Below are 14,263 nucleotides of genomic sequence, written 5' to 3' on the forward strand. Positions count from 1 at the left end.
AGTGGCCTCGACCCGTGGGTTTACGTCCTCTGCAGCGTTTCCTGGGCTTTGCCAATTGCTATCGGAAGTTTATTCGTAACTTCTCGTCTCTGGTCAAGCCTCTGACTGATATGACCAGAAAGGACGGTAACCCACAGAGTTGGTCTCCGGAGTCCATTAAGGCCTTTGAGACTCTCAAGGCTGCCTTTGTTACTGCTCCTGTGTTGGCACATCCTGATCCTACGTTGCCTTTTATCCTAGAAGTTGATGCTTCTGAGACTGGAGTTGGCGCTCTTCTGTCTTAACATCCTAACTCTGAGAGCGCTATGCATCCGTGTGGCTACTTTTCCAAGAAATTGTCACCGGCTGAGTGCAATTATGAGATTGGTGACAGAGAGCTGTTGGCGATCATTTTAGCCCTGAAAGAATGGAGACATCTCCTTGAAGGTACCACTGTGCCCGTTCTTATTCTTACTGACCATAAGAATCTTACATTCTTGTCTGAGGCTAAGCGACTCTCTCCCAGAAAAGCACGATGGGCTCTTTTCTTGTCGAGCTTTAATTACATTGTCTCATTCTTACCCAGTACTAAGAATGTAAGGGCTGATGCCTTGTCACGACAATTTTCCTCCACTTCCAAGTCGGAGTCGGTTCCGGTTCCTATGATTCCTCCTGATCGTATCTTAGCTACGGTTTGCACCAGTCTTACTTCTCCTTTGGGTGACAAAATTCTTGCTGCTTGGGTCCATGCTCCTCCTGATAAACCTTGTGACCGCTGCTTTGTCCCAGAGAGTCTCCGTACTGCAGTGCTCCAGACTTATCATTCTCCCAAGGCAGCTGGCCATCCTGGGAAGAATCAACTCATTTGGGCCCTCTCCCAACAATTCTGGTGGCCTAGTCTACGGGCTGATGTTACTGCTTTCATAGCTGCCTGTCCCGTGTGTGCTCAGAGTAAGACTCCACGACACCTTCCAGTGGGCCTCCTACATCCCATACCCAATGGAGAGAGGCCCTGGACTCACCTGTCTATGGATTTCATTGTGGAATTGCCCAACTCCCAAGGCAACACTGTTATCCTTATGGTGGTTGACCGGTTCTCAAAGATGTGTCATTGTATTCCACTTAAGAAGTTGCCCACCTCTAAGGAACTGGCTTCCATTTTTGATCAGGAGATCTTTTGCTTACATGGGCTACCCAAGGTGATTGTCTCGGATAGGGGCAGTCAGTTTGTCTCCCGGTTCTGGCGAGCCTTTTGTGCACAGTTGGGAATCCAGCTTGCGTTCTCTTCTGCGTATCACCCGCAGTCTAATGGGGCCGCAGAATGAGCCAATCAGTCCTTGGAGCAATTCCTACGTTGCTATATTTCTGACCATCATAACAACTGGTCTGACCTATTACCTTGGGCAGAGTTTGCTCACAACAGTGCCTTGAATTCTGCCTCCCGATTGTCTCCATTTATGGTGAATTATGGTTTCCAACCTTCCATGTTGCCTGACTCGTTTGTTCCGCAGAGTGTTCCTGCGTTAGAGGAGCAGCTCCGTGGTCTTCGTTCCACTTGGGTACAGGTCCAGGAGGCTTTGCGTCATGCTAATGATAGGTACAGACTCTATGCTGACCGCAGACGCCTGCCAGCGCCTTCCTACCAGGGTGGGGACAGGGTCTGGCTGTCATCTCGCAAACCTCCGGCTTCGTGTTCCCTCACTGAAGTTTGCACCTCGGTTTATTGGGCCATTCCGTATCCTTCGCAGGATTAACCCAGTAGCTTACGCGTTGGAGCTTCCTCCTAGTATGCGCATCTCAAATGTGTTTCATGTCTCCTTATTGAAACCGTTGGTCTGTAACCGATTTACCACCTCGGTGCCACGTCCTCACCCTATTCAGGTTGAGAACCATGAGGAGTATGAAGTACGATCCATTGTTGACTCCCGTAGGTTCCGTGGGCACATACAATACCTGGTGCATTGGAAGGGGTACAGTCCGGAGAAACGCTCCTGGGTTTCATCCTCTGACGTACATGCCCCTGTCCTCCTCTGCGAGTTCCATAGACGGTTTCCCCTCAAGCCCGGTGGCCCTCCGAGGGAGAGGGGTCATTGGGGGGGGGGGGGGGGTACTGTCATGGCTGGCTTAGCCCTTCCTCCTCTGGGCTGGCCGCTCAGCTGTCGGCTACTTGCCAGCTCTCTTCTCTCTCCACTGTTACCAGCTGTTTCCGATGATGCTTGTCCGGCCAGCCTATTTAAAGTCTCCAGCTCATTTCTACATTGCCTTCAAGTTTGGTCACATCACTAGGAACCATCTCATGCTGTTGTTTCAAGACTGGCTTGCTGACATCCCACCTGGCTTCCATCCTGCTTGCAGTTGCTCACCTTGGATCCCTGACGTCTGGACTGGCTGATTACCCGATCTGGTTTATGAACTTTGGACTGGCTGACTACCCGATCTGGCTACTGGACTCTGGCTTGCTTGACTATGCTTTTTCCTATTTACCTTTTTATTTTTATTAATAAACAAGTGTGATTTTATTGTACTTCTGTCTGTCTGTTTCATGGTTCCAGACATGAAGCTATTGGCTACTGGCTATTGAACTTCCTTGTTCAGTCTCGTTTACGTTCAAAACAAACTGACTGTGCGTGACCAAGTCTATTCGGAAAAAGTCCATCGGAACCCCGCCGAAAGTCCATCAGGAAGGCCGTTGGACCTAGTCTGCCGGAAAAGTCCAGTCGTGTGTACGTGGCATTATTGTTTTTTGCTGTTTACATTCTATTTTTGTTGCCCCAAACTGTGTATATCCTAAATAAACCCTCCTTATTCAGTCTTGGTGTGTCAAAGGGTGTTTTGGCATTGCCGGGAAGGTCATTGCCTTCCGAAATCAGGGCACCCATGCACTAGCAGCTCATTCAGTAATGGCACTAATATGGTATTGCTGTTTTTTGCATTGTTTTTCCGAATGGCAGTCAGACATGACAAAATTAACTGACTGATTATTTCAAGAATAAGGTAAGATAAATCTGTCTGCTGCACAAACATATACACTCTATAGTGTATATAAGGAGGATGTGACTGGCTGTATCCCATCACTGCCATCAACATCCATCACCTTCTCTGTGCTGCGTCATGCTGCTTGACCCTGAGCTTTGTGGACCCCTCGTCATCTCCTGTCTTCTATTGGGGTACTTGAAGTTATTATCTGTGGGTCTCCTATCTCCAGCTCCATTCTCCTACCACCCGTCTACAGTGGGGCTCCGAGTGTTCCTGCTGTCTGTGGCATCTTATAGATCGGAGATCCAGAGACCTTCCCCGGCCTGTCATCTGGATCTTGTTAAATCCATTGATGATTATGAATATGTGCAGGACGGAGACATCATCATTGGAGGGGTTTTCACGGTGAACCATTTAATGACTGCACTGGGAAGAGGAGATGATTACAATAACAGGAAAATGTTATGTCTAAGGTAAGCAGTATTGGGATTATATTCATTTATTATATCATATATCAGAGAGACGGAAGTGTACAGGGTGCAGCTCCAGAGAAGTCACACAATCACACTGACAGAATCCTTCATATCACCTGTATTCTGGTCGGCAACAAGCTTCATTATGATAGAGAATAAGACAAGATTTCGGAGGGAAGGTTTAGTGATATTACTTCTAAATAATAATTGATCTGTATAATACACATATGTTTTGTAGTAATCTACAATTTCAGTACACACAGGTACTGTTTGGGGGTATCCACCTGTGCTAGACAAAGAATCTCGGAAACTTCACAACTACGCCCTCCTTCATGTTCCAATCCCGGGGGGGTCTGGGAAATAATCCTGCTTTACTGTTATATTATAATACAAATAACATTAGGCTGGAACTAGGACTTGAATATACATTGTTTAGAAGCTTTTTTCTATTATACTATGTAGTCTGCCTAAAGCCATTCTGTATATGCGTTTGTCCTGGAAATCTGATGTGATATTGATGGTTGCAAATACTGGAACCGAACCAAGATCACAAAGGAGACATTTTTGGTTTACCATCTTTATTTATATTTAAATTTGAGATTATATACCATCGAATTTAAGCCCCATTTGCCTTGTTCGATTAATAAAGTATCTTTTCTGTGCATGTAAGTGTTTTTCAGACAGCAGACCTGACCGCACTTATCATTTGTGTAGTTGTCTCCCCTATTTGTGAGTGCACTCCATTGTCTGTGTGTGCTCTGGCTGCCTTTGTTCTCATATGGTGTATGCTGTACCTGTGTGTGCGCTCTGTCTGAATCTGATCTGCCCCCATAGTGTGTGAGCTCTGAGTGTGTATAGTTTTTTGTGTGTCTTTGTCTAGTGTGTGTGTGTGTGTGTGTGTGTGAATCCTGATTAGGTACGTGCACCCCATTTGCTGTGTACTCTCATTTGGGGTGGTCTATAACCTTAATTTTCTGGGGGTACAAATCCAGTGATGACAACTAGTAACGAGTGAAGTGGCCTGGGTTCATTTCACATGAGAGTTTGTGAATCCAGCCTGCATCTGCTAAACATAGCACTCAAACCCCATTGATGTCTATGGGAGTCTATGGGTGATCGGTAGATGGGCACTGCCATGGGGGGGGGGGGGGGGGGGCAGCAGGTCTTTCAATGCTGCTTAACCACATAAGGACCCAGCCTCTTTCAGATTTTTTTTTTTACATGTAAAAACCAGTATTTTTTGCTAGAAAATCAAATCACTTATGCCGCGTACACATGGTCGGACTTGCCAACGGGATAAGCTCCATCGGCATTTCCAACGGAAAAATTTAGAGCATGTTCTCTATCTAAGTCCGTCGGAAATGCTGACAGAAAAAGTCAGATGGGGCGTACACACAGTCAGATTATCCGACCAAAAGCTCCCATCTGAGTTTTTCTGTCGGAAATTCCGACCGTGCGTGCATGGCATTAGAAGCCCCAAACAATATATACATTTTTTTAACAGAGACCCTAGAACCGTGGCACCCCAGATGTTTTGGAACTACATTTCCCATGATGCTCATGCACTCTGCAGGGTAGTTGAGCATCATAGGAAATGTAGTTGCAAAACATCTGGGGTGCCAAGGATAAAGGAGAATAAAATGTTGGTTGTTGCAATTTTTTATGCCACACGGTTTTTGTACAGCTGTTTTTGCAAATGCAGTTTTTGCTAGAAAAAAATATATTTTAATGAATTAAAAAAAATATAACCCATTTTTTTTGTATATTATTTATGAATAGAGATGGGCTTTATGTTCGGGTCGAACATGAGTTCGACTCAAACATTGGCTGTTCGCCAGTTCGCTAAACAGCGAACAATTTGGGGTGTTCGTGGCAAAATCCGAAAGCCGCGGAACACCCTTTAAAAGGAAGAAATCAAAAGTGCTAATTTTAAAGGCTTATATGCATGCTATTGTCCTAAAAAGTGTTTGGGGACCATGGAATGGGCACCCAATTATTGTACCTAAAAAATCTCCATAGGTGACGCTTTTCTACAGGTTACCAGTTTAGAATTACAGAGGAGATCTAATGCTAGAATTATTGCTCAGACTTTCACGGTGATACCTCACATGTCTGGTGCAATCTCTACTTATTTTTTACTATTTACTTATGTGGGCGTGTTGTACGTTTACGTTCACTACTGCGCACGAGCACGCGGTGACGGGGGATGCTTTAACTTCTTAAGGACCAAGTCTATTTTTCAATTTTGGTTTTTACAAGTTAAAATCATTTTTTTCTTGCTAGAAAATTACTTAGAACCCCCAGACATTATATATGTAAGAAGGCCAGTGTGGTGGCCTGAATTTATGGGAGGAGCCCGGAGGGTATTTAACCAGCCCGCTCGCCTGTGGTCTTTGTCGGTTTCCGGTGCGCGGCACTACGTCACTAGGCCGACGGCTCGTGTTTCGTTTCCATTCGGACAAAACGTCTCTCTCGTGGTTTTCTTTCCCGTTCGTTTGTACAACGTCGCCGGCTCTGTACAATGTCGCCAGCTCGACTGCCGCAGGTAAGGGTCTCGATTGACCTTCCTGTACTATTTTTAGTGTCGTTAAAACCTGAAATATCGAATCGTTTGTTGTGATACCGGTTGTTATCACTCAATACGCTCCAATTTCGCAGCGCCCTTCATTTCACGGGCGTCATTTCGGTAGATATTGCTGGTAGGAAAAATTGCTCTGTTTTAGTACTTTTTATAGTCTCGTTACCGTGTTCCACAGTCAAAATCGTTGCCAGTCGCGTCTCACAGCACAACGACTCCTACCTCTGCCATGGCTGGCTCACGTAGGTCATTTCATCATTTCACTCATTTTGTTACGCACGGCGCTCCGATTCGAATCCAGTCGCATCCGCTAAATGCGCAGATTCATTCCGGTGTGCCCCTAACTGCTTGGCCACATTTCAGTACATGCTCCAGAGCTCGTTCGTGGCTAATCGATCGGGTCTCTGTCATGGGAATTCATTTCACTGTCACCTAGTACGTTCGAATCGAAACCAGTCGCAGTTCTCGAACGCACAGGTTCGATCGACGTGTCCCAGTTACGTTGGCCTCATTTCGGTACATGCTCCAGAGCTCGTTCGTGGCTAATCGATCGGGTCTCTGTCATGGGAATCATTTCACTGTCACCTAGTACGTTCGAGTCGAAACCAGTCACATTTCTCAAGAAAACGCACAGGTTCGATCGACGTGTCCCAGTTACGTTGGCCTCATTTCGGTACATGCTCCAGAGCTCGCTCGTGGCTAATCGATCGGGTCTCTGTCATGGGAATCATTTCACTGTCACCTAGTACGTTCGAGTCGAAACCAGTCGCATTTCTCAGGAAAACGCACAGGTTCGATCGACGTGTCCCAGTTGTGTTGGCCTCATTTCGGTACATGCTCCAGAGCCCGCTCGTTGCTAAGCGATCGGGTCTCTGTCATGGGATCATTTCACTGTCACATATCACGTTCCGATACGAATCCAGTCGCGTCTACGATGCACCAATTCGTCCCGGCGTGCCCCAGGTATTTTCGGCCTCATTTCTGTACATGCTCCGGAGTCCCGTTCGTTGTCAGTCGCAATCGCGGCACGACCGATTCGGGCCTCTGTCATGGCATACTTTTGTCACTCATTTCACTGTCACTTACCGCGCTCCGATTCGAATCTAGTCGCATCTGTGATGCACCGATTCGTTTCGGTGTGCCCCAGTTGGTTACGGCCTCATTTCAGTACATGCTCCAGAGTCAGGATTCATTGTTGGTTGCAGGTTTCGGTTCTCTGATTCATGACTCTGTCATGGGAAATCAATTTCACTGTCACGTAGGACGTCCGATACGAATCCAGTCGCATCTACGACGCACCGATTCGTCCCGGCGCCCCAGGTATTTCAGCCACATTCCAGTACTTGCTTTACAGCATGCACGATTAACGGATAGTCGCAACAGCGGCACGACCAACTCATGCCTCTGTCATGGCAATCAAATAAATTTCACCGCCACGTACCGCGCTCCGTTTCGAATCCAGTTGCATACATGCACCGATTCGTTACGGTGTGCCCCAGTGCTTTAGCCTCATTTCAGTGCATGCTCCAGAGTCCGGTTCATCATCAGTCACAATCACGGCATGACCGGCTTATGCCTCTGTCATAACAGGTTTTCATTAAATGGACCGTAGTATACAGTGCCCCGTTTCGAGTCGGTCGCATCTGACATGCAAACACATCCCCAGGCACAGACTTCTGGCAATCGTTGCAAGCACGCATTCAAGCATAGACTTCTTGCAATCTTTGCATACACGCATCCAAGCATGGACGCACACAAGCGTAGACTTCTTGCGATCGTTGCAAACACGCATCCAAGCGTAGACTTCTAGCAATCGTTGCAAGCACGCATCCTAGCATAGACCTCTTGCAATCGTTGCTAGTACGCAGTCAAGCATGGACGTCTTGCGGTTGGTGCGAGTACGCATACAAGCCTGGACTTCTCGCAAGCGTTGCAAGCTCGCATTCAAGTGTAGACTTCTTGCAACCGTTGCGAGCACGCATTCAAGCATGGACGTCGTACAGTCGTTGCAAGTTCACATTCAAGCGTAGACTTTTTGCAATCGTTGCAAGCACGAATCCAAGCATAGACTTCTTGCAAATCATTGCAAGCATGCATCAAGCATAAATCTTCGTGCAATCGTTGCGAGCACGCATTCAAGCATGGAAATCTGGCAGTCGTTGCAAGCACGCATACAAGAATAGACTTCTTGCAATCATTGCAAACACGCATCCATGCGTAGACTTCTTGCAGTCATTGCAAGCATGCATCCAAGCGTAGATTTCTTGCAATCGTTGCAGGCACGCATCCAAACATAGACTTCTTGCAATCATTGCAAGCACACATTCAGGCATAGACCTCTGGCAAATCATTGCTAGCACGCATTCGAGCATAAGACCTCTTGCAATCATTGCGAGCAGATGTCCAGGCACAAACTTGTTGCAATCATTGCTAGCAGGCAGTTCCGGCTGGCTCAATAGATTGCTTTGGGAAAAACCTGGATACTTTCCTAAATGTACATTGTAACGGGGTACTTATTTTATAGGTAAAGTTGATCCAGGGAAAATCCGATTGCCTCTCGGGGGATCAGGAAGGAATTTTTTCCCTGCTGTAGCAAATTGGGCCATGCTCTGCTGGGGTTTTTTGCCTTCCTCTGGATCAGCTGTGGGTGTAGAATTGGGTGTGTCGGGTTGTGCGATATTTATTTGTTTGATTTGTGGTTAGGACTGGATGGACTTCTGTCTTTTCCGACCTGGCTACCCATGTATCTTACCATAACTTCTTGCAATCGTTGCAGGCACGCATCCTGGCATAACTCCTTGAAATCGTTGCAGGCACGCATCCTGGCATAACTTCTTGCAATCATTGCACACACGCATCCTAGCATAACATCTTGCAATCATGGCAAGCACGCATCCTGGTGTAACTCCTTGCAATCGTTGCAGGCACGCATCCTAGCATAACATCTTGCAATCGTTGCAAGCACGCATCTTGGCATAACATCTTGCAATCGTTGCAAGCACGCACCCAAACACATGTTCAAGCACAACTCCTGCAGTCTTCGCAAAGCACATGCGATAACACGAATTTCTCACAGTCACTATGAACACATTTCCAGTGACAAACTCCCACGCAATTGTCGCAAGCACACGTTTAAACACTACTTTTGCAATCGTGCCAAGGCTCGCGACTTAGCATAACGTCTTGCAATCATTCTTTTGCAAGCACACATTCTCAGTGGCACACAAACTGGCTACACGTCGTTTTCAGCAGCACTTAGTTGGCCACTTGTCTCCTGTGGCTTTTCTTACAAGCCACTCACCGTTTCCTGTCTGTCGGTCTCTCCCTTAGGATAGTTGAGTTCAACTTCCATCCAGCACCTGGATCGTGTTGACACACGCAACTGGCTTCTTCCTGTAACACGCTCAGGCTATACCTAGCCAGCGCTCAGCATTTCTCATCCTTACAGGGCCCGGAGAGCCACCTGTCTTTATGGCTTATACAGCAAGATCCCCACTTCGAGGCATCCAGAGGCATCACCCATAGCCAACGGAAAACGCTCGCCCATCACAACTGCCATCTTTAGGGACATGAAATCCTCGCATATTCTCCAGTCTAGTCATCCAAGCGGCCATCTACCTGGCCCTTTGTGGTTTTCCATGGCCTAGCCAATTTATTGTTGGTAGCACTGGCAGCCAGGTTCTACACAGACACTACTTGACGAATGTTCAAATCTGCAATACGGGCCATTCCCCAGGATCGATCTTTATGTCACGCCTCCTAGTCCTCCTCTCACGGACACAGGACCCTTCTTAGATCCTTAATTTGGATGCCATGGCAATAGCAGACCTGTCAATGTCGGAAGGTTCCTTACTGCATGGATTGATGTATCGGTGTTTAGACCGTCTACGATGCCCCTGTCGCCCCTGGTAGTGACAGATGCCACAGCCTACACAGGCTTCGCGGAAATTTTTGGCCACCACTGGTTTACAGGACCATGGCATCAGGGATACTCCTAAACCCCGGTTTACCTGGACTTCCTCCCTCTTCAGGCTATACCCGGTCATGACAGCCTCTCGTATCTGGGGTCATGTCAGGACAGGACAGGCTGTGGCTTTCACCACCGACAACTGGGCCGAGGCTCATCTTGTTGTTGAAGCCAGGTCTGGACCGCTCTCGGTTGTGTCCTTCCTGCGCAGACCGCTGCAGTTAGCCCGGTGGCACCAGTTTAATGTCCATTGTATGTTCATTCCAGGCCTTCAGCAATCCCGCAGGCCAAGTTCTGCATAGTCGTTACTTGGCTCGCTACCAACTTCATTTCATCCTCCTCCTTGCAGTGTCTAAAACCCAGAAATCTGACTCCAGGATGGACGTCCATTTCTATAGAGAAGCAGGGCTTGGTATCAAGTAACCGTACTTGACTACCTACTGTCACTCCTACCGGAACGCGTAGACTCTAGTTCCCTATTGCTTTCGTGCCAACACTTGTGTACCTGCCAGTTTCCCAAACACATGGGGTTCTTCTACACAGCCTACACCTCGTCCCCGGTCCATACCGTGGACACTCTTTAGTATTTGAGCACCCTTGGCAGCATGTTGGCGTGGGTCCCAAGTCACGTCATTGAAAGACTAAGCAGTTGGGACCCTGCCTACCTCGCCCGGTACATTCCCAATCCTCGGGTGGAAATGGCACAAGCGTTCACCAAACTCGCTCAACTAATTAAGCTAAAACTAATAAAACTGCACCCCTACCTGAATGTTTTGCCCCCTTATTTTGGTATACCGACCATCAGACCAGGGCACACTTCAGGTCCATTTCATGTGGTTAATCTTATGGTAGAGGCTACTTGATCATATCCGTATCGGCCATAGGGCTTTGACCATAAGTAAGAAGGCCAGTGTGGTGGCCTGAATTTATGGGAGGAGCCCGGAGGGTATTTAACCAGCCCGCTCGCCTGTGGTCTTTGTCGGTTTCCGGTGCGCGGCACCCACCCTCCCTTCCCCTTTTCAGGGCATTTCTCAAATTCATTTCTCTTCACATACATTAATTTCTAATCTAGGGTATGCCCCCTTATTTTGGTATACCGACCATCAGACCAGGGCACACTTCAGGTCCATTTCATGTGGTTAATCTTATGGTAGAGGCTACTTGATCATATCCGTATCGGCCATAGGGCTTTGACCATAATATATATATATATATATATATATATATATATATATATATATATATATATATATATTTTCAAACACCCTATAAAATGGTGGCCTTTGCAATACAATGGCAATGGCAGACCTATCTTGCACTACATAGTAGAGGGCAGATCTATAGGAGATTGTACAGACCGTATTGTGTATGGTCTGATGAAAAAGGGGATTGGACAGAGTATGGTCAGCTTTAGGACAAAACCAAGAAATAAACTGCTTTCATATAGGAAAGAGGAGGGATAGCCAGGATATACATAACCAGCAGGAAGGGGTGTGCAGGGATGGATGGACAGGTAGGTGGGTGGATGGGTGGAGTGGTTTGGGTGCTTGATGGGATGGATGGATGGGATGGATGGATGGGATGGATAGGTGGATGGGATGGGGTGGATGGATGATGGAATGGATTGATAGATTGGTTGGATGTGGTGGACGGGTGGGGTGGATGGATGGCTGGGATGGATGGATGGGGTGGATGGATGGATGCAGCGAGGAAGGGGATATTTAATGATCAGGGGATGGCAGATCTGCCTGTCAGTGTTCTGATCCATCACAGATCAATGTACAGTGAAGGAAGCTTGTCTGGATGGATGGATGGGGTGGATGGATGGGGTTGGTGGATGGATGGATTGATGGGATGAATGTAGTGGATGAATGGATGGGGGTGGGTGGATGGATGCAGTGGGTGGGTGGATGGGATGGATGGATGTGGTGGATGGATGGAATGGATTAATGGATGAATGCGGTGGATGGTTGCGGTGGATGGATGCGGTGGGTGGATGGGATGGATGGAATGGGTGGGTAAATGGGATGGATGGATGTGGTGGATGGATGGAATGGGTGGACAGATGGAATGGGTGAATGGATGGATGCGGTGGATGGATGGAATGGGTGGATGGATGGAATGGGTGGATGGATGGATGCGGTGGGTGGATGGATGTGGCGGATGGATGGGTGCGATGGATGGATGGGTGGGGTGGATGGATGGATGCAGCAAGGAAGGAGATATTTAATGATTAGGGGATGGTGGATCTGCCTGTCAGTGTTCTGATCCATCACAGATCAGTGTACAGTGAATGAAGCTTGTCTGGATAGATGGATGGGGTGGATGGATTGGGTTGGTGAATGGATGGATGGGATGAATGCAGTGGATGAATGGATGGGGTGGGTGGATGGATGCGGTGGGTGGATGGGATGGATGGATGTGGTGGATGGATGGAATGGGTTAATGGATGAATGCGGTGGATGGATGGGATGGATGGTTCCGGTGGATGGATGCGGTGGGTGGATGGGATGGATGGAATGGGTGGGTGAATGGGATGGATGGATGCGGTGGATGGATGGAATGGGTGGATGGATGGAATGGGTGAATGGATGGATGCGGTGGGTGGATGGATGCGGTGGGTGGATGGGATGGATGGAATGGGTGGGTGAATGGGATGGATGGAAGTGGTGGATGGATGGAATGGGTGAATGGATGGATGCGGTGGGTGGATGGATGTGGTGGGTGGATGGATGGATGCGGTGGGTGGATGGATGTGGTGGATGGATGGGTGGGATGGATGGGGTGGATGGATGGATGCAGCAAGGAAGGAGATATTTAATGATTAGGGGATGGTGGATCTGCCTGTCAGTGTTCTGATCCATCACAGATCAGTGTACAGTGAAGGAAGCTTGTCTGGATGGATGGGGTGGATGGATGGGGTTGGTGAATGGATGGATGGGATGAATGCAGTGGATGAATGGATGGGGTGGGTGGATGGATGCGGTGGGTGGATGGGATGGATGGATGTGGTGGATGGATGGAATGGGTTAATGGATGAATGCGGTGGATGGATGGGATGGATGGTTGCGGTGGATGGATGCGGTGGGTGGATGGGATGGATGGAATGGGTGGGTGAATGGGATGGATGGATGGATGCAGTGGGTGGATGGGATGGATGGAATGGGTGGGTGAATGGGATGGATGGATGCGGTGGATGGATGGAATGGGTGGATGGATGGAATGGGTGAATGGATGGATGCGGTGGGTGGATGGATGCGGTGGGTGGATGGATGCGGTGGGTGGATGGATGTTGTGTGTGGATGGATGCGGTGGGTGGATGGATGGATGCGGTGGATGGATGGATGCGGTGGGTGGATGGATGTGGTGGATGAATGGGTGGGATGGATGGATGCGGTGGGTGGATGGAATGGGTTAATGGATGAATGCGGTGGATGGTTGCGGTGGATGGATGGGATGGATGGAATGGGTGGGTAAAGGGGATGGATGGATGGATGGAATGGGTGGATGGATGGAATGGGTGAATGGATGGATGCGGTGGGTGGGTGGATGTGGTGGGTGGATGGATGGATGCGGTGGGTGGATGGATGCGGTGGGTGGATGGATGTGGTGGATGGATGGGTGGGTGGATGGATGCGGTGGGTGGATGGATGTGGTGTGTGGATGGATGCGGTGGGTCGGTGGATGGATGTGGTGAATGAATGGGTGGGATGGATGGATGGATGGGTGGGTGGATGGATGCGGTGGGTGGATGGATGCGGTGGGTGGATGGATGTGGTGTGTGGATGGATGCGGTGAGTCGGTGGATGGATGTGGTGGATGAATGGGTGGGATGGATGGATGGATGGGTGGGTGGATGGATGCGGTGGGTGGATGGATGTGGTGTGTGGATGGATGCGGTGGGTCGGTGGATGGATGTGGTGGATGAATGGGTGGGATGGATGGATGGATGGATGGGTGGGTGGATGGATGCGGTGGGTGGATGGATGCGGTGGGTGGATGGATGTGGTGTGTGGATGGATGCGGTGGGTCGGTGGATGGATGTGGTGGATGAATGGGTGGGATGGATGGATGGATGGATGGGTGGGTGGATGGATGCGGTGGGTGGATGGATGGGTGGGATGGATAAGTGGAGTGGATGGATGGATGGAGGTGGATGGATGCAGCAAGGAAGGGGATATTAAATTATCAGGGGATGGTGGATCTGTCTGTCAGTGTTCTGATCCATCACAGATCAGTGTACAGTGAAGGAAGCTTGTCTTCCCCTCCTCCTCTCCTCCCAGCACAATG

General features: G+C 48.6%; 1 protein-coding gene across 1 annotated transcript in view; it reads left to right on the forward strand.

Annotated features, from left to right (window-relative positions):
• The first annotated feature begins 3,090 nt into the window (after window positions 1-3,090).
• Window positions 3,091-14,263, forward strand: part of LOC143986832 (vomeronasal type-2 receptor 26-like) — a 45,645-nt gene continuing 34,472 nt past the window's right edge. Inside the window, exon 1 of the mRNA XM_077485240.1 lies at window positions 3,091-3,428. Coding sequence (XP_077341366.1) covers window positions 3,091-3,428 — 338 coding nt within the window. The remainder of the gene's footprint in view (window positions 3,429-14,263) is intronic.

Source organism: Lithobates pipiens, unplaced genomic scaffold (genome assembly GCF_037356315.1).
Source record: "Lithobates pipiens isolate NorthernLeopardFrog02 unplaced genomic scaffold, aLitPip1_a1.2 Scaffold_18, whole genome shotgun sequence".
NCBI lineage: Eukaryota > Metazoa > Chordata > Amphibia > Anura > Ranidae > Lithobates > Lithobates pipiens.